We start from the raw sequence: 25,010 nt of genomic DNA, 5'->3' as shown, positions 1-25,010 counted from the left end.
TATCTTTGTTATTTTATGTATTGTTGTTCACTATAAATACCATCACTCATCTCACTCTTTTGTACACCATAAACAAGAACAAGAGTTTATAATCAAAACACTATTACATCTTCTTCTTCTTACTTATAATAAACCCTCTCACTTATAGTAGTGTTATTTGCTTCATACGGGTATTAAATTCTACTCTTATTTAAATTTCTCGATACTATAAATTATAAGTTATTTCATAACAATTATGAGTTTTTCTCAACAAGACTCGTTCTTCTTTTGTCAATTGTAGAGGAACAAAATTACGTATATATTTATATAAAAAAGCAGAAACCATCATTTTGTTTTTATAATAATCTTTTCTGACGAATAACATGCAAAACTGATAGACCATATGCTCTTCCTTTATTCCCATAATTTCTAATATTTATCAAATCAGTGTTTACTGCATGCAACCTTTATTTTATATACAGTGCATATCTATAGTTAACATTCTCAAGAAACACCGGCCAAGAATGGTAGTGTCAATTGGTTTAACGTTTTCAGTCCTAAAGATTTTCTTTTACACAAAACCTTTACTACTAAAAAATATTACTCAAATTCACAAAAGTTGCTGATCACAACTGAAAAATTTATTGTTTTTTCGAATTTAAAAAGCTAAGCTTAGGGAAGTAATAAAAACGTATTCAATCTATTGATGTAAATGATCTGTTACGAAAATTGAAAAGCAAGTTTTATAGGACAAAGATCGCAGTAGTCTGCTGCTCTTGAGTTATTCTCCAACTACAATGATTTATAATCAACAATCCGAAAATGATAGAGAAAGAGAGAGGAAAGTGATTTAACCGGAGGCCGTACCGTTGATATGATTGTGGGCCGTGGAGCCTACTTTCTGCTGAATGCGACAGCGACGATTGGTGGTAGTCTATCCAAAGAAATTGTGTCCGAGCTATTCAATTCCATTCTATAAATAATTAACTCTGTATAACTGCATATATATAGACAAAGTTAAAGTTAAAGTTTTATTTGTCCTTTTCCCGTTATATATTTCTAGAAATATATGGATCTAACAGCATGTTTATTGTAGGTATTTTAAGTTAGGTCTTTTAGCGTAATATAAGATACTGTCTCTTAGCTTTTAACTAAAAAACTAAGAGACGTCTCTTAAATAAGAAAAATAAGAGGCGTCTCTTAGCTTTTTTAGTTAAAACCTAAGAGACCTGCGATAAATATGCTCTAAGCATCTTCTCTTCTGGAGTTTATTTGGTGTTAGTTCTTTCATATCTAAGAGCATGATTATTGGAGTTTTTTTAGCGTGAGGTTCTTAACGGATATTTAAGAGTCAGTTCTTAATTTTTTTAGTTAAAAATTAAGAGACGGTTTCTTATATTCCGCTAAGAATCCAACGCTAAAAAACCTCCAATAATCATGCTCCATGAGAAAACCACTGAGCTGAAAAATATTTTTAATAACATAGCCCAAAGTTGCGACTTCTTCAAAGTACCGTTACGTAATAAATGTACACAACGAACTGTGTTATTCTTCGGCCAAGGTCTGATAATATATCTTGCAAAACTCTAAACCAAAACCCACCTATATAATTCAGCTCAGAATCATTACGTTTTGACAATCTACTGGGCGTTTAATTTCGTAACTCATTTCTAATGGGTCTCGTTGTTGAATAGCAAAGTATTGTATGTCCACCAGGTGGACAAAGAAGTACGACTAATATATTAAAAAGGTAGAAGGGCTCAAGACCCAGTAATCTCTTAATGGGTTTTCGACAAATCCCATTAAGCATTTTATGATTCAGTGATTATGTTCTGTGTATGAACCGTATAAATAATGTTAGGACTATGAGAAAAACCAAAAATCATAAATCTAAAGGAACTAATCAGTTGTGTTGGTGGCGTTGTGGGCGTTGACGAGCTGAGTCTGGACTTCGTTAGACAGCACTGTGTTCTTTGTATTCCATCGTGAATTCTCCTTTTCCCTGTCCACAATTTTTATAAATTAACGTTCATGATGATGATGATGGTGGTTGTACTTATATTAAAAGTTTCTACATAATATTCATGATAAGATGATGATGGTGAGGGTTGTAGTTATCTGTGTCATGGAGCGGAGAGAAGTGGAATAGCCAAACATGTTGTTCAAAGGCACCTGTTACAATATTTACAAGTTAACATTACAGTTTCAGGATGGAGGAAACCTCGCCATAGCATTTGGGTTTTAGGAAATGGCTTTGACTGAGCTTTTAGACGACGGAAAATTAAAAATAAAATAAAAAAGATAATGGTTACTAACTGAAAATGACTATTTATATTTGTCTAAAATGAAGATAATCACGCCCGGTGGCACTCGAACCACAATCGTTTGATTAGAAGTCAAACGCCTTATCCATTAGGCCACGGGCGCTTTTTGATTTTTAACATTAGACGTTTCATATAACAAAAAGTAAGATATCAGAGCTAACTAATCACACATTATTCACCAGATTATAGTGTGATTTAGTTCATAATCACAAAGTTCACAACGATATAGTAGCTTTTTTTTTTTCGGTCAACATTCACAATGTTATAGCTAAGAGATTTAATTTTCTTCCTTATCCAAAGAGTATCAATGACCTCAAAAATTAAGTTTTGTAAATTGTAAAAATACTATATCACTGGTAGCAAAACTTCCGTCCACAAAAACGAAAAGAGATTGTACTCCCTACACCCCAAAGATACCCTATTTGCAATCCATACCCTAAATTCTTCCATTTTTCTTCCCCCATCACTACCATTATTTGTATGGTATCCCACTCTTATAAGTATATTGAGCTAATTAGCTCAAACGCTAATCTCTTAAAAGAGATTATAGCATAAGCAGCAAAGGTTATAGAGAATGTTTTCTATAGAGGGACCATCTCAAGATCATTTTGTTAGCTTTTGGCAGATGATGGAGGTGAAGAGGAAGATGATGCGTCTTTGGTGTTCATAGCATGAACTAAAGGAGGATCCATGTGAATCTTTCCATTGTATACTTTATTTACACTATACACTTTTGAACAACAAAAACACTATTACAACACTATACATTTTTTAAGATTTGTAATTCTAAAGACCAATCCACACCAGTTTGTACAGAAAATATCTTTGCTAAATTTACATAAGTAAAATTCAAATGAATCATATCGATTTAAAGTAAATTAATCGCTAGCCCATAAACCGTGAAACCCCATTGGAAACGTTAAATTCCTCGGGACCGCTAATCTCGTCACGACCGCATCGGATTCACCGATCTTCTTAGCATCCAAAATCACAAGGAAACATCTCTCCACCGAAACCGCATACTGTAAAAAAATACAATAGATTACAATATGTATCAAATAATATTCGTACAAATGCATCTTATAAAAAATATGGAAAAGTATCTATATATATAAACGTACCTCGACGACTATAATGTAACCATCGTCTTCTTCTCCTTCGCTTGAGCTCTTAGGGACAAACATGGGTTCACCAACGAATCTCCGAGCTCCGGTAGACCAAGTACGGACAGTATTCGAGTCTAGGTCGAACTTCACGACCATATCGAAAGGGAAATGAGGAAGTTCACGTCGAGTTCCCGAAGAGGATGCACAATACATGTATTTGTTCTTTTCTCCTGACCATGATGAGTTGATAACCGGAAAATCTGACGGTTTGTTCCAACCGTTTAAAGGCTCCACGTCACAGCTCTTGCAGTTTCCGATTGCGTCCAAGGTCATAGACACCTACGTTAGTAATGTTTTTAGTTAATTAGTTCCACATGGTGTTTTGTTTGAAAACATCAAATACTCCTCATAGAAATTTGAGACTTTCATAATGAACAATACTCCATTCGTATTTTTAAAAATTGATGTTTTAGGATTTGCACACATATATATATATATATATATATTAATAACAATACATAGTTTTATCTATTGATTTGGTTTTGTTTTAAGTTATTTTTAAGTTTTATTTGCTTCCTAATGAAGTTATAATTAACATTCATATTTTTATATCTTAATTTAAATTTTTAAAGCAAAATGCATTATTAAAATTCAATATATATATATCAATCTTTCAAAATACAAAAATAAAATCCAAAACATTATTTTTAAAAATATGGAATGAGATTAGGGCAATCTTATTACCTTAACTAGATGAGGGAGTAGTTTGTCATCTCCGCGGTTCAGATTCATAACAGAAGGATCTAGCTTGCTGCTTTGCCAATCATATCCTGTACGGAAAAAATTGTTCAATATCTAACTTTTGATGAACACCTACAAACCCTAACGTGTGGAAGAAGTTTTGAGCAACTATGTTGAACTAGTGAATGTCATCACATGTTTATATTTAGTAACTTACCAAACATTTTCTGAAAATCAAACCAACGGTATGAGCATGCGGAAGCTTGTATTTGAATCTTTAAATCACCGTTGTCCTCTCTAGTCTCATAAGCGTTTCCGGAGTGTATCAGCCATAACTGTGAAGACACTTCCACAGGTACTCTCCAGTCTCTACCTCCCATAGATTTCTCGGAAAATCTTGGGAGGAGATAAATAGGGGAACTCTCGTTGCTTGGGTTCAACGTTAACGCTGATACCATAGGTGACATCCCACACATAGCTGCCATGGAACCTGAGAACATACATTTTTTTTTTTTGCCATGTGAATATCATATAAATATGAAAAGGGTTTGTAATACAAAAGTTGAAAATCTAGTATAGAGTTGACCCCGGCAAAAAAAGAATAAATTCAAGGTTAAGCCTGAGAATATAAAAATCCATATCAGATTCCTTGTAACGCATTCATGCATTATTTATAAAGAGTGTGTATTATTTTTGGTGTAAGTGACTTGTAAGTTGTAACTTGTAACAGAAGTAAGTGGGTTTATTACCAATTGGATTAAGCTTGACTCTGTTGGCAAATAGTATGTAGTGAGTATCTGTGACGGCCCAATCATGAATCATCATATGATCATCGATCTTGAACTCTCTTGTTTGCATCAACTTGAATTCCGAATCATACTCTGTGAATAATCAAATCTTCCGTTAAAAAAATACTAAAAAATTATTGCATAATGCATAGTTTTCCAAAAAATTACAGATTAGTTACCACAAAATGTGAAGTTGCTACGAGGTAAGAGCATATCCTCAGCGTTGCAAGTCACCGTTAAAAGTCTATTTCTTCGATCGTCGATTTTGTAATGTGACAAGAACCGTTTTGGCGGCATCTTAAACACACCTAACATAAACAATTTTTTTAAATTATGGTTTGTACTATTAAAGTAAATTAAGTATTTAAGTTTAAGCCGCTGTCTGAATAATGGACTACACGCTTTAATCTAATCAACTTTACTTTTAACACAAAACATACCTTGAAGTATGGGTTTCAACAACCCTGCGGCTGTGTCCCATATATCATGACCAGCAACATCTCTGTCGGAATCATCATCATAGCCGTTGATCGCGACGTTAAATCTCCCGACGGTATCCAACGAACCAGATTCAATCTCATACGGTTCACCACCTTCCCATAAACAAAGCAACCGCCCAGCCCATTTCAAAACGCTAGTATTAGCCACGTTTTTCATCACTTTCGTGTTTCCAAATCGTTTCCCACCTTTTAACACCGAGAAAGGACCTCTATGAGTAAACCGCCACGTGTCAGTAACTGGATCGTGTTCTTCTTGTTTAGCTTCTGTCTTAACGTACTTCGCCGTGAACGTTGCTTTCCGTTTGCTTCCGTCTATGTGAAAAGCGCGTAGATAACCGTGACCGTCTAGCGGATGCACCGTTGACCCATGGTCGTCTTCAAAAAGTCCTGGACCGGCTAAGTAATATGTACCGGAAGGGAAATCAACCGGTATTGAGCCATCTATTGGTTTAATTACAACCGGTTCAACTGTCTCCGTACGTTGTGACATGAATAAAGACTGGTAGTCACGAAAAGCTGAAGACGTGGACTCTTCGTGGATGGTACCGGTACGTCCTAAACCGGTTTCCGGGATGGCTATTGATATGGCAGCACGTGGCGGTGCAAGCGGTGGTGGAGCTTGGTGATGATGAGTCGGTGGAGAGTTTGACGGTGGAAGAAATATTTTCGGCGGGAGAGGGAGAGACATTTTGATCATCATTTTTTTGTAATGTGTAAATTATAGTATATAGTTTATTTCATACACGCAAAGCATATGTTATATATACATAGTGAATAAGATGGATACGTGGCTGTGTGCATGTTCAGCAACTATGGTGGGGTAGAAAATGTTTAGTCATTTTGTGGAAGACTTGAATAAAAATCTGAATATGGCAGACAAAATACTAAACCGTTGCTTTTTTAATATACAAGTTTAAATTCTATTAATTAGTGTGATTAGAGCCAGGAAATGAATATTATTTCGTCACACGACATAAATAATTTTAGTTGTTGCTCATGAAACTTACAGAATTATTGCTAATATTCACTCATAATTCAATATTGTTGATAATAAGAAGACGTGTAGTAAGAATATAGAAGAGTGAAGCAGACAACAAGAACCGAGAAGTGATCACCGACACTCCAAACTTGATCCTCATGATAGATTTGGACAGTTTGTGTTGTATGAATGTGTCTTGTGGATAAGTATGTTGTAATTAATATATTAATAAGAGATCTTTTTAACCCGTAATATACTTGTATAAAATCTCCACTAGCATATTGAATTATTTTCTGCGGTCATCTCATTGGTTAGATCAACTAAAATTTATTTTAATGAAGCTTCAAATCGACCCACTTTGGATTATAATCAGTGATTATAATACAATACTTTTGATAGGTAAACAATATTAAACTAATAAAGAATCTCATTATGGTTTCGGGTTTCAACGTTAGAATCATAGAACCCTCATTCATATGTCTTCAGTTTGGAGAACATTTATAGACAAGTCTTTGGAACAATGATATGCAATAAACCATGTCAAACCATTAACCATATGCCGCCCATAAGTATATGCCATGTCATCAGTTACATGTTTTAAAATTTTCAATATCATGAAATCAGCTGGTTAAAGAGTAAGGGTTTGATATATATAACCATATAGAGTGGGTACGTAGTTGTAGATGAATACAAATGACTAAGAAAGTATATTGAAAGGCTACAATTCGATGAAATTTGTTCTGACTTCAGAAAACACGATTTTTTGCAGATTTTTAATTTTGTTATTAAAGAAACTTACTAATAATATGTTCAACATTAAGAGATGACAAAAAAATATGTTCAAAATTAAGTGTTATTTCTTGTGTCCAGCCAGATTAGGTGCGATCAGTCGATGAGATTCTGATAAAAATACAATACAAAAGGACTTTTTCTTGGGTTCACCCCCTAGGGTGAATCTAAAGGTTTATCAACCAATACAAAGTTGTCATTTTAGATCTAGTATCTTTTAATTAAAGAAACAAAATAATTTGCCAAATTATATTATGCTTTTAAAATAAAAAATAAAAAAAATTAAATAAATAAAAATAACATTAGTTCTAAAAAAAATATTATTTAAAAAAATATTTATTTTTAAGATTTAGAGTTTAGGGTTTAAGATTTATAATTTAGAATTTATCCAAATGTTTAGTATTTTTCCAAGGGTTTAGGGTTTACCTAAGGGTTTAGGGTTTACCCAAGGGTTTAAGGTTTACCCAAGGGTTTAAGGTTTTCCCAAGGGTTTAGGGTTTAGGATTAGAGTTTAGGGTTTAGTGTTTTGTTGACAACATGTTTAGTGTTTTTCCAAGGGTTTAGGAGTTTACCCAAGGATTTAGAGTTTACCCAAAGATTTAGGGTTTAGGATTTGAGTTTAGAGTTTAATATTAGAGTTTAGGGTTTAGTGTTTTGTTGACAACATTTTTTTTTTGAATTCGTTTTTTATATATTATTTTTATTTATTTTTAAATTTTATTTTAAAAAAATAATATAATTTGCCAAGTTATTTGGTTTCCTTAATTAAAAGATACTAAATTTAAAATGACAATTTTCTATTGGTTGGTGAACCTGAACCCAAGAATAACTCATACAAAAGTGTATTAAAAAACGAAAGTTTATGTACATGAAATAATTGCAGTATTTTTCATGTTTCTTTCGTTGAATACGTAACTACATGACTGCTCATAAATACATTTTGAATTACAGAAAGATTAAGAGAATCAGTGCAAACGGCAATAGAATGGAAGTGTAATATGCGTTGAAACATAGAAGATGGAACCCGTCGTACCATAAAACACTTGATTAGGAGTTGAGAGTGGAGGGAGGAGTGATGGTGGGAGATTAGTGCTACCAACAAAGAATATTTTAAAACTAAAGAGAATTATTATATATGATTATAGGTTTGATTAAATGTTTAATATTTGACCATATATAGCAACGATGGAGCTAAAGGTGATTGGCGTGGGTCCTCGTATGTCTGCTCTCATCATTTGAGCCGTCGATGCCGGATCTACTGACGTCATGCATTCACACCATTTGTCTGTATTTTGGAAGCTTTGTGATTATTTCCCCAAATGGACTTTCATATTTATCTTAGTACTGTATTTCTCCTTGTGATATTTTTCCTTTCTTTGGTAAAAATTTAAAATAAATTATTCTTACAAAGTTTACATTATTTATCATTTTTTTATAAAAGTAGAAAAAAATCTAAAGTATTACACTACAATAATATCAAGCCAACTATGTGTAGAGCTGTTTTTGACAAATTAATAAGTTGAAATCTAAGCTCAAATCTCCACTTGGTGTTCTACTTGGTGCTAAGTAGGCTTGGACGTTCGGTGGTCCGTTCGGTTTCGGTCCGGATGATTCGGATTTTCGGATTTTTGGTGTTATACTCATAAGTATCATTCGGTTTTCACTAATTATCGGATCGGATTCGGTTCGGTTCCTTCCGAGTTCGGTTCGTATCGGATTTAACCAATGTTTAAAATCGTACAAAAATATATATTTAAAAACCTCGAAAATTGACCAAATTTTTTTCAAAATATATAAATTATTTACAAATCTAATTAAAAATTAGTTAAACTATCTAAATTAACTAAAAAGTTTTCAAAATAACAAATAAAACAAACTACAAAAATATTTTGAATACTCTAAAATATCTAAATCACCTTAATATATATAAAAACATTAACATATTTAACTAATTTTGGATATCTCCGAATCCTAATTCCGATTTAGGTTCGGTTCGGGTTATAACCAAAGTCCAAAGTAGTAAGTTCATAAGTTCCATTCGGATATTTTTGTAAAACAGTTCGGATTCGATTTCGGTTTTTCCGGTTCGAGTTAAAGTCAGTATTTCGGTTGAGTTAAAAACGCTCAGGCCTAGTGCTAAGAGCATTATCCCTATAACCCTTTATGGGTTCTTTATTTTTTATTTTTTATTTTTTTGTCTGATTAAAAAAAAGAGCCAATTGCAGGCCGCCACGTGTCAGTGGGGTCCGCGAACATTACAAGAAACACCACAAAACCGTTTCTTTTTTCATATCTTTGGGGATCGTTTCTGGTGTTTTTTGGTGGGGTTCACGCGCAAAAAATGGCTAAGAAATCCCCTTGTATACTGGATTAATGGTGCTCTAAGAGCATGATTACTGGGAGGTTCTTAGGGTAGGGTTCTTATTTAAAAACCGGTTCTTAAGTTTTTTAGTTAAAAGTTAAGAGACGAGTTCTTATATTGCGTTAAGAACTTCGCCCAAGAACCTTCCAATAATTGTACTTTAACGCGTAACAAATGTTCCGATTCCAAGCATGGAATATACTAGAATGTAATACGATGTCGTGTCTATCCGTTGTTGGAAAATAATTGGCCCATCAATGGCCCATTATAGTAATCTCATTCGCCTCGTACACGTGTTGCGTGTCTAGCGCGTCTTGTTCCACGCTCGTCAAATTGTTTGTGCCCCTGCGGTTTCTTTTCCCCGCAGGTTAAGATATGATCCCAAGGCATTGAAGACGACAGCTCTTTGTGCGTGCGTATGTTTCGTTTTGATCCAACATTCCTAAAACTCCAGGTACCTCTCTACATGCCTCCCGAATATCTTTACTTGATTCTTCTTCTTTGAATCGGTTCTTCGCAAACTCCATGACGTTTTTTGTTTGTTTGTATTATTATTTTGCATCCCGTCATCCATCAACCTTGTTTATTATTTATCATCGTTGAAGAATTTAGGGTTTGGTATCGATCGATGGAAAAGACATGGGTTGCTTTTGTCTGATTATTTTGTGTGTTGTGTATGTTATTAGAAACTGATCAAAATGGGAGAAGCTGGTCAATCCAGAGAAGGAGAATCTATCACCCCTCTACTTGTAAGTATCATGGCCTTATGGCTTCTTTTTCTCGGCATACTTAAGAAAAAACATACATTGATTTATGCTCATTTTAATGAGATTCTGTTTGGTGTCAGCATAACGTTTACTATATCAATAGAAACAATTAAACTGCATTTATTGATTCAGCTAGGTATTATAAGAAGAAGTATTAGTAATTGATTGGTTGTCTATGCATGATTAGACTGTCTTACTAACAAGCATTAGTTTCCTTTTTGAGTACAGGGCTGTGGAACAGGGAACAAAGTGGCTGCACCACCACAACAATTTAATTCTTTTCCAGCTCTTAATGAAAATGCTTCTTATATAAATCAAGCAACTTCTTACTTGGGGAGCTATTTCTCTCACTCTTCAGGTACCCTTTGTTACCTTCTGTTGTATAGTGTATGTACTCAGCATGCATGTTCAATGTTCAGCTGCTAGTCTTTTGTTTCATTTTATTGCGATCTCTAAACATTGCATAACTCAGTATTTCGCTGTTTTTCCATTGTTTTATTCAGTAGAATATGGTGGTAAAGATTCTTGTAACTCTCTTTCTCACCCCCATGAGTTGCTACGATCAACATCAGGAGGTGATGGGGATTCTCCAGTAAGCGTATGCGTTTCTCCTGGTGCAAGGTGTTCAACTTCATCAGAGTCCCCTACTTCTGCAGCCAACAGCCCATCAGCAGAATCTACCGAGACTCCCTCGCAGGCATCAAATGCAATTATGACATCGAATTGGTTAGGTTTAAGTGGCACTTCCATGTTCCAAGGGTATGTATTATTTGTATCAATCTTTGTTATCAGTGATACTAGTGAGAATGTGAAACTGAAGCATTACAATAATCTCTATACACTGCTTCTTCTTGTCAAAATTTCAGCATTTGGGTGATTGAAATATTACTCCTTAATTATTTTACCAGGCTTATTGATCGGGCACTAAGGACTGTCCGTGGCTCAGCAGATGACATAGGATGGTTACAACATGACCCGGAGATGCCTCCTGCTGAAGATGGAACTGATAGGTTCAATAAAATCCTAGAAGACATAGGGTATATATTTTGACTGTATAGTTGCATGTCTAATATACTTTAGTCTTTGTAACATGCTGTTTTAACTGAATTGCTGCGTTGATGATGTTTTCATTTCCAGGCATGGTGTACACAGGCTTCCAAATACTGTACTGTACTTGTTGGTTCCAGGTCTTTTCAGCAATCATGGACCTCTTTATTTTGTGGATACCAAAACTAAATTCTCAAAGATGGGTTTAGCTTGTCATATTGCAAAGATTCACAGCGAGGTAATCATTTCTAACTTAACTTAATAAAGTTACAGATGGTGTATGTTAGTACCATGACCGGTCATGAGTATAATCAAGTGAAACATCCATCTATGGCCCCAAAATTTTAAAAATAATTTACCTAAACATAAATCCACAAATTTATAAAAAAACAATTATTAAAACTTATATTAAATTGTCTTTATCCCCAAAATCTTAAGGCCGGCGACCATGTAAGTTGTTACATACTGATATATGGAAAAATGTGTTTATATCAGTCTTCGGTTGAGAAAAATGCGAGAGAGATAAAGGAATACATAGAGGAACTATGTTGGGGATCAAATAAAAAGGTTCTACTTCTTGGGCATAGCAAAGGAGGTATAGATGCAGCTGCTGCTTTATCACTATACTGGCCTGACTTAAAGGATAAGGTCGCTGGGTTGGTATTAGCACAGAGTCCATATGGTGGAAGTCCAATAGCTACCGATATACTCCGTGAGGGACAACTTGGTGGTTATGTCAACATGAGAAAAATCATGGAGATTATGATCTTCAAAGTCATAAAGGTTTGTGATAAATTTAGAGGAAAGTTTGGTAATATTAATAGTTTTTTCTCAATTTATTCAGTAGCCTCGTAAACTTCTCTATAGGAAGTGCATAACTTGTTTAATAAATTCCTTGCAAGAATAGGAAAAATAATTTATACACAAATGCTAACTTTTCTAATAACTTTCCTAATAATTCTAAAGATATATATTATGCGTATCTCGTAAACCCTAATCCCCGAGATCTTCATGATGCATTCATTTCATTCTTGTGAAGGGTGACATACAAGCTTTGGAAGATTTAACATACGAAAGGAGAAAACAATTCTTGAAGAACCATCCTCTTCCTCAAGAACTCGCCACGGTCTCATTCCTTACAGAAGCTAGCATTAGTCCAGCGGCTCTAGCCACTTTCTCACACGTGGCACAGGCTGAGCTTCCTCTCACGAAACTTCCAGTGGTAATGCCACTTGGTGCCGCAATGGCTGCTTGCGCCCAGCTGCTTCAAGTCAGATACGGGGAAAAGAGTGACGGGCTGGTGACTTGCTGCGACGCGGAGGTTCCTGGTTCAGTGGTGGTTAGACCAAAACGTAAACTAGACCATGCATGGATGGTTTACTCTTCGTTGAACGAGGCTCCTTTGGAAGCTGATGCTGCTCAAGTTTGTGAGGCTCTCTTGACGTTGCTTGTCCAAGTTCAGGAAGAGAAGCAACGTCAACTCGATTGATATAACGTTCTTTTTTTCTTTGTAACAGTTGATATAACGTTCTTCTAACACAAACTTACATTTTCTTCTTTCGTCTTGAGACTTTAAATTGTTTTTGTTTTATACTAGTGTAATTATTGATTAATAAAAAATTCCACCATTTTTTTTAGGGGTGGGCGTTCGGATATCCATTCGGGTACGGTTCGGATTTATTCGGGTTTCGGGTTTTCAGATTTAAAAATTTCAGCCCCGTTCGGGTATTTCAAAATTTCGGTTCGAGTTTGGTTCGGATCTTTGCGGGTTCGGATAACCCATTTAAATTATTTTTAAAATTTTAATATTCATTATACACTTAAAATTTCTCAAAATCTATAAAACAAAATAATATATTACATATAAATTTGTATAATATATGTCAAAATACCTAAAATTAACATATAAACTAGATTTTGACCTGCGCTTTGAAAGCGCATGATTTATTTCTTTTTAAATAAAGATCTTATATACTCCCTCTGTTTTTATATGTAAGTAGTTTTAGCAAAAAAATGTTTGTTTCACAATGTAAGATGTTTACATAATCCAAAGCACCTTTTACATTTATTACATGTTGTATGACTAATCAAATAATTCATATTTTTTATTATTGGTTGAATTTATGTATTAAATGCTATTTTTTCAAAAGTAAAATTTTTTCTAATATTCACACTTTTAATTAAAACTACTTACAAATAAAAACAGAGGGAGTAATAAATATGGTCAGTTATAAATATAGTGCGGGATTGGTTATACATATTTTGGTTACAAATATTATTAGTTATAAATATGGCAAGCAGATTAATTATAGATCAATAACTTTTTAAAAATGATAGGTTATAAATATAGCAAATGAATTAATTTAAAAAAATCCAAATTAGGTAATGACACTCTTTAAATAACTTCAAAAGCTATGGGCAGAATCCTAGTAGGGTTTCTGCTTTAATAGTATAGATTGGTTTGATTTGAATATTTGGATAGAAAATCAATAGATATTTCAAGTATTTTAGGGGTTTGAATATATTTTAGCTATTTTAGCCATTTACTTTTAACTATTTATGTATATTTTCAAGTATTTTAGACAACTTAAAAGTATCTTATATATTTTAGATATTTTTAATATATATATATATATATTAAATCTTAAAATAAGTAATATATTTAGGTATATAAATCTATTTTGGTTACATTCGGGTACCCGAGATACTTCGGTTCGGGTCGGGTTTGGTTTCAGTTCTTTAGATACCAAAATTTTGAACCCGTTCGGATATTAATCAATTTTGGTTCGGTTTGATACTACTTTTTTAGATCAGATTCGGTTCGGTTCTTCGGATCCGGTTTTTTTTTTTTCCCTAATTGTTTTGGTATTTCTGATTTATTTGATTAAATGGGTAAGAATAACTTATTAACGCGATGAGCTTAGATTGGCTTAATTATTCTGCATGTCGTTTTTACTTAATTAATCAATGTTTAATATCTGATTCGATGTAATAGATTGACTTGGGCCTCGCCACCACTGAGCTTAAATTCAACAATGAAAAGGCCCAAAAAACGCGAAGAGCTTATAAAAACAAAACACGAGATCGTACGGTTCAGATCATTTCATACAGCCTCAACGAAACACGAGATCGGACGGTTCAGATAATCTCAAATACCCTGGCTGTAAAAGCGGGTATGTTAATATTTCCAAATTAGTCCTCATAGTTTCACAAAATTATTGAATCGTCCTTCAACTAACTTCATCACTCTCTCGCTCTTGTCACCCTCCTCTTTCTCGCGACTTAGCATCACTCGAACCGATGATCAGACAAGAAGGTGTTATCTGTAAGAGCGAATTAGCGTTTGAGATTGAATTAGAAAACCTGCGAAATTAGGGTTTAATCTTATTCTAGGGAGCTGAGCGATTGAATTGTTATCGGTTAGTGATAGATCGTTTAGGGTTTGCTGATTGAGTGAAAGTTTGGATTTTTTTTTTGGGGGGTTTGTGTGTTTGTGAATCTGATGTGAGAGAAAGCTTTGTTCTTTCCCTTTGTTAGCGATTCTAGGTTTTTTTTTTTTTTGTGAATGGCGAGCACAGGCGAGGCGGATCGTAAAAAGCGTCACTTTAGCTCAATATCAACCACAGAGGCTGTAAAGAAACAGCCTTTCTTTTGGCCTTCCTCTGAGGACAAGGTTCTTTCTTTCATCTATCGATGCTTCGTGGTTAAATTTTTGAGCTATTAAGATTCATTTACCTCTAGTTGTTTGCGTATTTCTTTGTAGCTGATTTGATACTAACCATGAGTTTACTCGTTATAATTGTTGAAATGCTGTAACTTTTCATACCTCTAATGTGAACCTTAATGAATCTGTAAAGCAAACTATTTTGTTTGAATGAATTGCAGCGTTTGAGATTTTGTCTTCTTATTATATTTGGTCCTTGGTTTGATACAGCTTGATACTGCAGTCCTTCAGTTCCAGAACCTTAAGCTATCACAAAAGCTAGAGGCTCAGCAGGTTGAGTGTTCCATTCTTGAGGATAGGCTTTCTCAGATCAAAGATAAACAATTACCATCCAGTTCCTGTTTGAAGACTGTTCACAAGTCTTGGGAAAAGGTAACTCTCAGTTAGCTCTGGTCTCAGATGTTATTTTTTTTCTAAAAATTTATAATTAGTGCTTTTCTCGCAGCTTACAGCTGACGTGGAATCATGCTCCATTCGTGTGATTGATTCAAGCATCGGAGCTCACAGGTCTGTTAACAAGGAGGGTATGATGCACTGCACTCTTATCCGTTCAGTTAATTCTAGGACCTAGTTTGTATCTGGTGTTCTATGATACACATGTCTTGAATTGCTACACAGATGGGTCTTCTCCCTCTGTTAAAGACGATTTCATCAACAGGCTACTCGAAACTGGTGCCACTGAGAGCTCTTCGTCTAATACCTGCTCGAATCAGAAGGAAGAAAACAGAGAGAATACATCAAGTCAGTTGAAGCAAACCTTGTGTAACCTAGTAGCCGCGACCAATGATTTGAGGTGTCTGAAGGATGAACTATACCCCACAGCTCTCAGAACGGGTCTTGATAAAGGTAATACTTCCACTACAGTCAATTTTTCAGCTCTTGTCATGGCCTTTATTAATATTTTTAGTATTAACTCAGGTCTTATACGGAATTGGTTTCCTTTCTAGATTTGTCTGGTCAGCTAGCGCTGAATGAGTTGGAATCAGAGATGAAAAGTTTCAGAGTGGTTCTAGATGATGTTCTTGTGAAGTTCAAATCACTTTCGAGAGAGTTGCAGAGTCATCGGGATACTGATGCTAAAGTTAGAGCAGACCTTAAACGAATAAGAGGTAGTTTACTCAGTTAACAAGACATGTAGTAATGGAAGTTGCATCATCAGTTGACTGCTATATGAGCTGACATTATTACTTTACTTGGTGTATTTGAAAGGGGAGCTAGAGAATGAGGTCGTGGAGCTTCAACAATGTAATGGTGAACTGTCAGCACTGAGAGCAGAAAGGGATGCAACATCGGGGGCGTTCTTCGCAGTGTTGAGCCCTGGAAACAAGCTTGCGACCAGAGATAAGGCAATGGATAAACAAAGGGATCTGCAAGACATGGAATCGATTCTGAAGGCGTTAACGGTATATTTATTTTTTTCTTTTTGGTTTTGTGTGGAGCTTTTTTTTATAGCAGTTTGGAGTTTGTAGGTCCTTGCTTCAAGCAGGCTACAAGAGCTAAAAGATCTTCATGAGGAGAGGACAAAGATTCTTGAAAAAATGAGTGTTTTACAGGTCAGTGTATGATCCAATTAGAGCATCAAGCCTATTCCTGTTTTGCTAAAACTGATAAACAAGATTTCTAACAGAAACAGTCAAAGTCTGTGACGGCCATCTCATCTTCTCAAGCCTGCCTTTCTCTGAAAGACCAGCTGAGAAAATCCAAAGAAGCTGTTTTCAAGTATATGGCATTACTTGAGAAACTACAGGTTATATCCGGATTTCGATTTTTTAATTTGTATTTATCTTTATAAAATTTTGTGATTGTGAAGTTTATCTATCTCCATTCGAAAATTTTCAGGTTGAAAAAGATAGTATATTCTGGAGAGAAAGAGAAATGAGTATAAAAAGTGAACTAGTTGATGTTGCTCGAAGGTCTTCTTCTGTTGCTGATTCTAGAATGGCTTCTTTAGATGTGGAGATACAGAAACAAGTGGATGACAAAATGCGAATCAAGACTAGGTTGGAAAATATTTCGAAAGAGCGAGGTAACAAACTCTTATCTCTCACCCACCTGTTTAACTTTGGAGTCTGATTAAGTGATCTGTATATGTCAGGTAGAAAAGAAATATTTGCAGATATGAAGGCGTTGGTGGCTTCGTTCCCAGGGGAAATGAGTTCCATGCGAAGTCAACTAGAGAATTATAAAGAAACTGCTGGAGGTATTCATTCTCTGCGGGCTGATGTACAGTCCCTCTCCGTGGTTCTATGTAGAAAGGTGAGCAATAGTCTTAAACAATGTAAGACGTATGCTGTGCCATTTTATGCTTTGCTTACTTATTAAGCCTAATTGGTGAACAGACAAAAGAGTGTGAAGCATTGCATCTGAGATCGGCTGATTATGCTTCTCAGCTACATGACCTGAATGCTACGGTATGATTTATTACAGTGTGCTACCAATTACTTATGTGTTGACGGTGTTGATTTTGGCTAAAGTTACTTGCATTATGTCTTGGAAAAAGTATTGCCAGAAGACAGATTAGCTATTTTAAATCTTCTTAAATGTCATAATAACTTTTGATTGGCAAAGACGTGTACTTGTTATGTTGTTCGCTTTTCAAGTAATGCTGAGTCTGTCATGCAGGTTTGTGATTTGAAGAATAGTCACGAGGAGTTGAAGTTGTTTCTGGACATGTATAAACGCGAGTCCACTGATCCGAGGTAAGCACAGTCATATGTAAGAAGTCCAGTGATTGATATCTAAGAGTTAACTTCTTAGAGAGAAATTTCCTTACACTTCCCTTCTATGTGGACGCATATATAGTATAACTATAACAAGCACTATTATTGATCTTGCCTTTGGACCGAGCGGTTCGAACTTACAAGAAACGTATGTCCATTTTACCTTCACAGCTTTCAATAACTATCTTTACAGCTTCATCAGATGAAATTCTCTTTTAGATGTGTTAGAATGTACTTACTGCATTGCCTTAAGCATTGCTGTGGATATTGTGCTGTGGCAGGGACATAGCTGAAGCCAAGGAACAAGAGTACAGGGCTTGGGCTCATGTTGAAAGTTTAAAATCCTCCCTTGATGAGCAGAATCTGGAGTTGCGCGTTAAGGCAGCAAATGAAGCTGAAGCAGTTTCCCAACAAATGTTGGCTGCTGCGGAAGCTGAGATTGCTGATTTAAGACAGAAAATTGATGATTGTAAACGGTGAATTAAATATAACTCTCCCTATGCAATTAAGAAGACTCTTACATATTCATTCTTTTCTGTTTCAGGGATGTGGTAAAGCATTCTGATATCTTGAAATCTAAACATGAAGAACATGGGACATATCTTTCCGAGATGCAGGTGTGCTTATGAAATTTTGTATTTCTAACATATTTTAAAAAACCTTGATGTTGGGTGTCCATTTACAGTAACTAATCTTCTTTTAGGCAATTGGAAGTGCTTACGAGGACATTGTACCACAAAACCAACAACTTTTACTTCAGGTCACAGAGAGGGATGACTATAACATCAAGGTATCCAAACTCTTCTCCCATTTCCACTAATCTGAGCTATCTCTGTACTTCACACTTAAACGGGTATGTACTTGAATCGGAATGTGAGATATCTTTTTGTTGTTTCAGCTTTTCTTGGAAGGCATAACTTCAAGGCAGATGCAAGATGCTCTGCTCATCGATAAATACATCATGGACAAGGACATCCAGCAAGCCAGTGCATCTGCCAGCTTCCTCTCCAAGAAATCCTTAAGAATTGAAGATCAGGTATTGATGCTCTGCTTATCCATAAATACATCATGTGACGTTTGACTTTACAGGTGTTGTTTCTTGCAGATGAGGTTCTGTACAGAGCAGTATCAGAGACTAGCCGAAGATAAATACCAAAAGTCTGTCACTCATGAAATTCTCCAAAAGAAACGAGCAGACGCTGTGAATGGCTTGGAACAAGCTAGGTCAAAGCTAGAGGAGTCGCATTCTAAAGTTGAGCAAAGCCGGGTTGATTACGGAGCATTGGAACTGGAGCTGGAAATCGAAAGGTAAAGTTAATGAGAATCTGCTTAGAGTCATTAAAGAAACAAGTGTTGGTGATGAAAGCTATTGTTCTCTTTGTGCATTCAGGTTCAATAGGAGAAGGATAGAGGAGGAAGTGGAAACAGTCAAAACGAAAGTTTCTCGTCTTAGATCTCTCGTGGAAGGATCATCAGCCATTCAAAAGCTCAGACAAGAACTCAATGAGTTCAAAGAGATCTTGAAGTGTAAGGCCTGCAACGATCGCTCAAAAGAGGTAAAAGAAAAGACTCACTCTGCTCAGATTAATGATTTGGTTAGGTGCTGATTTGGTCTTTGGTTTGTTGTCTCCTTAATGAACAAAGGTGGTGATCACGAAGTGCTTCCATTTGTTTTGCAACCCATGTGTGCTAAAGATCACAGGAACAAGGCAAAGAAAGTGTCCAACATGCTCAGCAAGCTTCGGACCCAACGATATCAAGCCTATCTACATATGAGAGGGGATGATGCTGCATGGAACAAGCAATGAAAAATCACTTTTGTTTTTGTAATTTTTTGTTTGTTGCTTTTTCAAACTCTTCTTTTAGAGAGCAAAAATAGATTAATTATAGTTTATAAACCCATATACATTTTAGCTCATTTTTATATAGTACATTTGTTCCAATCTGTTTACTTACTTCCACATATCATTTGTTGTATTTCTCTGTAACTAAAGGTTTTTAAAATTAGGTTAACACTATCTAAGGAAACTCGGTTTATTTAAATACTCATGCTGGGACATATTCACATCTACAATAATGAAGATGTATATTTCCTTTTTCGGAGTTACTTCAGCTTTGCTGGGTGATCTTCTTGCTTTTACTTGGTCAACAGAAGCTATGAAAGACCTCAAGTTTAAAAATGTCATGATTGAATTTTCCTCGACTGAAGCTGCGGGTGCTCTTACCAATCCTCTTAATCACCCATGTACATATCAAGCATGTCATGATATTCTCAGAGCCGTCCACTCACTGGTGGGAAGTAGATTGCTAATGGTTCCTGTTTCAAGTAATGTTGCGGCATATGAAATTGCGTGTAGTGTGATAAGGGATCATCGCCATCAATCGTATGTGGCAAGGTCTGGTCCACGGTGGCTTAGTTCATTCCTACTGATTGAAGCAACTCGAGCCAACTAACCTTCTCTCCTCACTTGCTGGCGCCTCATGTGTTCTTTTAGCATTATGAAGTTACCTTTCTTTGGTTTTCCCAAATGTTTGGGGTTGTCTTTCGGGGCCTATTGGTTCCAAATTGTTTCTTAGTCTCCAAGTCTTGTACTTGCGATACACTATTTGAATCACCATCAATGACAAAAAAAAAAGATGTATATTTCCTTTCTATTAATTTTTTTGACCTTTTTATTTCTTTATTTCCTTTTTCCCAAGACATGATCATTGGTATTATCCCACATGCTCCTTTTCTACCTTTATTCCTTTAAAAATGGCTGAGATGTGAAAAAAAGTTAATTATTGTGAACCATATGTTCTTAACTATTTTCTTTATGTTAATATTATTCTTCTCAGTTTTGTGTTTCTAATTTCTTGATTTTCTTTTCTTTTAACCACTTTATTCGTTAAGATAAAGATCACATGTTTTAGCTCCATTCTGTTTCTGTCTCTCAGTTCATAAGTATAAAGTTTCTAATTAGATATCAGAGTTTTTTTATATTAGATTAGAATCAAGGTATCATTTCGTGAGTAAGATTCAGTTAATATTTGAATTTTAGTCCATATATTAGATTTAAAACCGAGCTAAAAATATTCAGAGACAGAATATAATTATCAATAGACATGTATGAAGTATGCTAGAAATATATTACGCGTGAAAATGTAAGATAGCAAGGAAATGAGCTTGAGTTCCAAAAAAAAAAAGAAAAGAAAGGAAATGAGCTTAAACCGCAGCGAAATAAATAATCGTACATAAATTAGCGAGAGAGCTCTCTAATGTCTTTGTAATGCACATTATTGACGAAAGAGGAAAGCAATCATACTCTTAAGTATATCTAAAATGTCCTTTCGCTTAAGTACTTGAATTATGCTTTTGATGGCAGAACTTTTCTATTTTATGCAGTAAATGAATTTTTTAGATCTTTTAAGTAAGCAGTGCAAATTAGATATAACTCTCTAGTGTCTCCAACATTTAAATCTCACCATTCGCAAGATTATTCACGAGATAAGATCTGTCCCGATTCAAAATATGGGAATTTTAATAATAAATGTGTGCTCTCTATGCAAAACTTAATTAACTCATCCACTGGAATTATGCTGATCCTAGATAGCGTTCTGATTTCTTCAATTCCTTTTTATTTTTTTGAATTAGATGATATTTATTAACTAGATTTACAAAATAGTTGCAAATAAAGAAGTATATATATACAATATAGTTTTACCCTCCAATAATATGGAACTATAATATAGTAGCAAACAATATATTAAAAATCGTAGGATTAAAATATAAATTGGACTAGTTACTTGTCTGTACGTAGTTAGGTTTGCATGCTAGAAGATGCCAAACAGCAAATTCATCTGTAATTTGTCAGTGATAGTATCGTCCAGACGATCAAGGTACATGTATTTTTGTTTATAAGGAAATATTTTATATATTCATTCATAAATATTTGATATCGCCGTTTGACACATTAATATATATACAGATAAAGTAGTACTTTTTTTTTGACATCGAAAGAAATAAACTTAAAGCTATATGGCAGCCTCTTGGCCAGCAAAAACTAGCCAACTCGGTGCAATAGCGTCAACGTACGGTGAGCTTAATACACGTGTTCGTCCACCTTTGGCAAGGCAGTCAGCACAGACATTTAAAGATCTAGAAATATAAACTATGGAGAAGTCTTGAAATTCAGATGATAGAGCTTTAATTTCATCCAACTCCTCCAATGCCAGTGCCGGCCAATCTTCTTCCTATTGTAAGAGTTTAACAAGTTGCTCACAGTCTGATTCAAAGCGCACCTCTACGATGTTCCAAAAATTTAAATAACAATAGATAGGCTGCTATCATGTTCCAAAAAAAAAAAAAGATAGGCTGCTATCAAATTGAGACTTAATGTGTTGTAGTTGTCTACATGCACATAAACCTTAAAATCATGAGAAAATAGAAAACCTACCCAACATTTATTAATTATTACTACGTACTAGTGGGTGAGCTCACTAGTACACCCACTATGTTTTGTTTTAATGACCTATCTTGAACTATCATATCTTTAAGTCTCGCCAAATAGCATATACTATACCTGCCTGTATATTTTATACATAGACTATAGTCGAATATTACCAGTTGCCAAGAAAAATAATAGATGCCAGTCTTTGAAAGATATGAATTTGTCTTAACGAGTTCGATAGAGACTTTTTTCTTCTTTTTTTTTTTTTTTTTTTTTTTATTTTTTTTTTTTTTTTTTTTTTTTTTTTTTAAATAGACGATACATGCTATGACCAAAGTCATACAGTTTTAACAAATGATAACAAGAGAGGGGAACATAAAATGATAACAAGACTTTTTTCTTCTTTTTACTAAACTATGTGTGAGCAAATCGTTTCATGTAGTGTGGGGTTTTCAACTATTTTGCCATTAACTATTATATGTAATTATGACAAAAGAGGTATTAAATAAAAGATACTTTATCTAGGGCTATAACAAAGTTATTTGTCACCCTCAAATCTAAGGGTCCAATATGTTTGGGAATCGAGAACAGTCTTCAGTTACCTCATCGTGGTGAACAAAGTGTTGGCAAAAGCAATCACCTTATTACAGTTTATATTCTTTCACTTTTGACTTACATAGTTACATTAAAGAAGTGGACAAGTAAACAAAGTAAAGAAAAAATAACAAAAAAAAATGTTAAAGTTGTAAATAAAAGATCCAAAGACATCATCACCATGTGACTTGCTATTTTCCAACACCTAAATTTAATTTAACTTATTTTATATGATTAAATAAGTTTATCAAAACTTTGTCTTCTTCACTATTAATTCCATAATCTGATAACCCTCATCTCATCAAAATACATACAATATATATGACATTAATATTAACCCGAAATGGAAGTTAGTCAGCAAACTAGCTAGCCCAGTAACGTGGATTACATCTCCCTATTAGAAAATTTTAAAAAATAATGCAGTAAGTATAATTTAGTTTGGTGATTAAATATACTAAGTTACTAATGTATACGTCCCAATCAAATAATTTTAACTATATTGTAACTACTTAAAAATTTCATTACGTTCTCACCAAAGAATAAGATTTTACATCGTATGTGACTAGTCATTGTATTAGAAAAAAAGAGATTTTTGGAACTAGAAATAACTCTCACAAACGAGTGAAAAACAAAGATTTATGCAAATTATTTTATCTTACAAAGGAGGTAAAGATATCACGAGTTGGTATCTAACGATTTTAGTGATGATTAACATCTTAGTTTTAGTTAATTTCGATTATGAATTTAAAGATGAATTTTTAAAATATTATGAAGATGGGTTGTCAACAAACAACTTGTTATTTATTTTTTTTGGTAAAAACTTGTTATTGTTTTTTGTCAACAAACAACTTGGTTTTGTTCCTATTTTTTCTTTCACTACAAGAAAACACACCGAATTCCGACGGAGGTTCCGACGGACACCAAGGTCGTCGGACATTTGCGACGGAATACTGACAAATTTCCGACCAAATCCAAAAAAATGAAGTCGTCGGAATTCCGTCGGCCATTTCCGACGGAATTCCGACGACTTTTTGACGACATTCCGATAAAAAATGTAACCGTTGTAGTCGTCGGAAGTTCGTCGGTATATTCCGACGAAATTCCGACGACATTCCGATTAACAGCAAAGTCGTCGGAATTCCATCGGTATTTTCCGACGGAATTCCGACGAACCATGTGACCGTTGCCGACAAATACATATGACCGTTGTATAGCCGTTTGGGATTGGACAATTCCGACGGAATTCCGACGGACTTCTTTATATCCGTCGGAATTTCGTCGGAAAGTCGTCGGAGGTCCGTAAGCAATTTCCTATAAATACAACCCCTCCTCATTCAACTCATTCACACTTCATTCTCTCTTCATTCTCTTTAGTCATAACAATTCCGTGAAAATCATGTCTTCAGAAGTTTATTATCGTTCGTGGATGGATAAACCTCATTTGGATCCGAACACCAATTTGCTTACGGAAGAATACGTTCAAGGGATTGGAGAATTCATGAGGCTTGTTCAACAGCAACCGGATGCAAAAAGTGGTATGTTAAGATGTCCCTGCTCTTCTTGCAATAATAATAAGGTTATAAAAGAATTTGATGTTTGGACTCATTTGTATATGAAAGGGTTTTCACGTAATTATAAAGTTTGGTACCTTCATGGGGAAACTGGTTATGAATATGGTAGTACTAGCGAACCTCAGCCTGTTAGTGAACCTCAGCCTGATATTAGGTTAGAAGAATCTAGAACGGATATAGATTATGGTGTAGGTACTGAGCAGATGGTACATGATCATTATAGAGGGGAAGAACCAAACCCCGAGTCTAGGAGATTTTTTGACATGTTGGATGCAGGAAAACAACCTTTGTATCAAAATTGTAGAGATGGTCATTCAGTCTTATCATCTGCAACTAGATTAATGGGTATTAAGACAGACTATAATTTGGCTGAAGAATGTATGGATGCGATTACTGATTTTGTCAAAGGTATTCTACCTGAGGATAACCTTGCACCGGGTTCATACTACGAGGTTCAGAAACTTGTTGCAGGTCTTCAACTACCGTATGAAGTGATAGATGTATGTATTGACAACTGCATGATCTACTAGAGAGCGGATGAGACACGGAATATATGCAAATTTTGTGGGAAACCTCGTTATCAGGACAC

At 34.8% G+C, this 25,010-nt stretch overlaps 3 protein-coding genes and 1 non-coding gene across 5 annotated transcripts; 2 read left to right on the top strand and 2 right to left on the bottom strand.

Annotated features, from left to right (window-relative positions):
* Positions 1 to 2,334: 2,334 nt before the first annotated feature.
* Positions 2,335 to 2,406, bottom strand: TRNAR-UCU. Its single transcript has one exon. It is a non-coding gene; the product is annotated as a tRNA-Arg (tRNA).
* Positions 2,407 to 3,181: 775 nt separating this feature from the next.
* On the bottom strand, positions 3,182 to 6,138 carry LOC106341369 (carotenoid cleavage dioxygenase 7, chloroplastic). Its single transcript, XM_013780148.1, has 7 exons — positions 5,379 to 6,138; positions 5,118 to 5,246; positions 4,900 to 5,031; positions 4,368 to 4,640; positions 4,154 to 4,239; positions 3,425 to 3,748; positions 3,182 to 3,325 (listed from the first exon to the last, which is right to left on the bottom strand). The coding sequence occupies exons 1-7, from the start codon at positions 6,136 to 6,138 to the stop codon at positions 3,182 to 3,184; spliced, it is 1,848 nt and encodes a 615-aa protein (XP_013635602.1).
* A 3,816-nt stretch (positions 6,139 to 9,954) lies between these two features.
* Positions 9,955 to 12,871, top strand: LOC106339236. The gene is made up of 8 exons (XM_013778024.1): positions 9,955 to 10,022; positions 10,255 to 10,317; positions 10,564 to 10,693; positions 10,839 to 11,094; positions 11,244 to 11,372; positions 11,473 to 11,620; positions 11,878 to 12,165; positions 12,422 to 12,871. The coding sequence occupies exons 1-8, from the start codon at positions 9,987 to 9,989 to the stop codon at positions 12,869 to 12,871; spliced, it is 1,500 nt and encodes a 499-aa protein (XP_013633478.1). The 5' UTR covers positions 9,955 to 9,986.
* A 1,734-nt stretch (positions 12,872 to 14,605) lies between these two features.
* On the top strand, positions 14,606 to 19,773 carry LOC106342744 (E3 ubiquitin-protein ligase BRE1-like 1). Of its 2 annotated transcripts, none has more exons than XM_013781765.1 (19): positions 14,606 to 15,055; positions 15,317 to 15,478; positions 15,552 to 15,630; positions 15,725 to 15,952; positions 16,054 to 16,215; positions 16,316 to 16,509; positions 16,576 to 16,659; positions 16,740 to 16,853; positions 16,946 to 17,132; positions 17,202 to 17,362; positions 17,446 to 17,517; positions 17,729 to 17,805; positions 18,108 to 18,302; positions 18,371 to 18,443; positions 18,530 to 18,616; positions 18,725 to 18,862; positions 18,932 to 19,134; positions 19,217 to 19,382; positions 19,471 to 19,773. In XM_013781765.1, the coding sequence occupies exons 1-19, from the start codon at positions 14,948 to 14,950 to the stop codon at positions 19,600 to 19,602; spliced, it is 2,622 nt and encodes an 873-aa protein (XP_013637219.1). In that variant the 5' UTR covers positions 14,606 to 14,947; the 3' UTR covers positions 19,603 to 19,773. The 2 variants fall into 2 exon arrangements, with proteins under 2 accessions (XP_013637219.1, XP_013637218.1); XM_013781764.1 differs by having other exon boundaries at positions 16,734 to 16,853.
* Positions 19,774 to 25,010: the final 5,237 nt, after the last annotated feature.

Source organism: Brassica oleracea, chromosome C4 (genome assembly GCF_000695525.1).
Source record: "Brassica oleracea var. oleracea cultivar TO1000 chromosome C4, BOL, whole genome shotgun sequence".
In the NCBI taxonomy this organism is placed as follows: domain Eukaryota; kingdom Viridiplantae; phylum Streptophyta; class Magnoliopsida; order Brassicales; family Brassicaceae; genus Brassica; species Brassica oleracea.
This window is presented reverse-complemented; position numbering and strand designations above follow the sequence as displayed.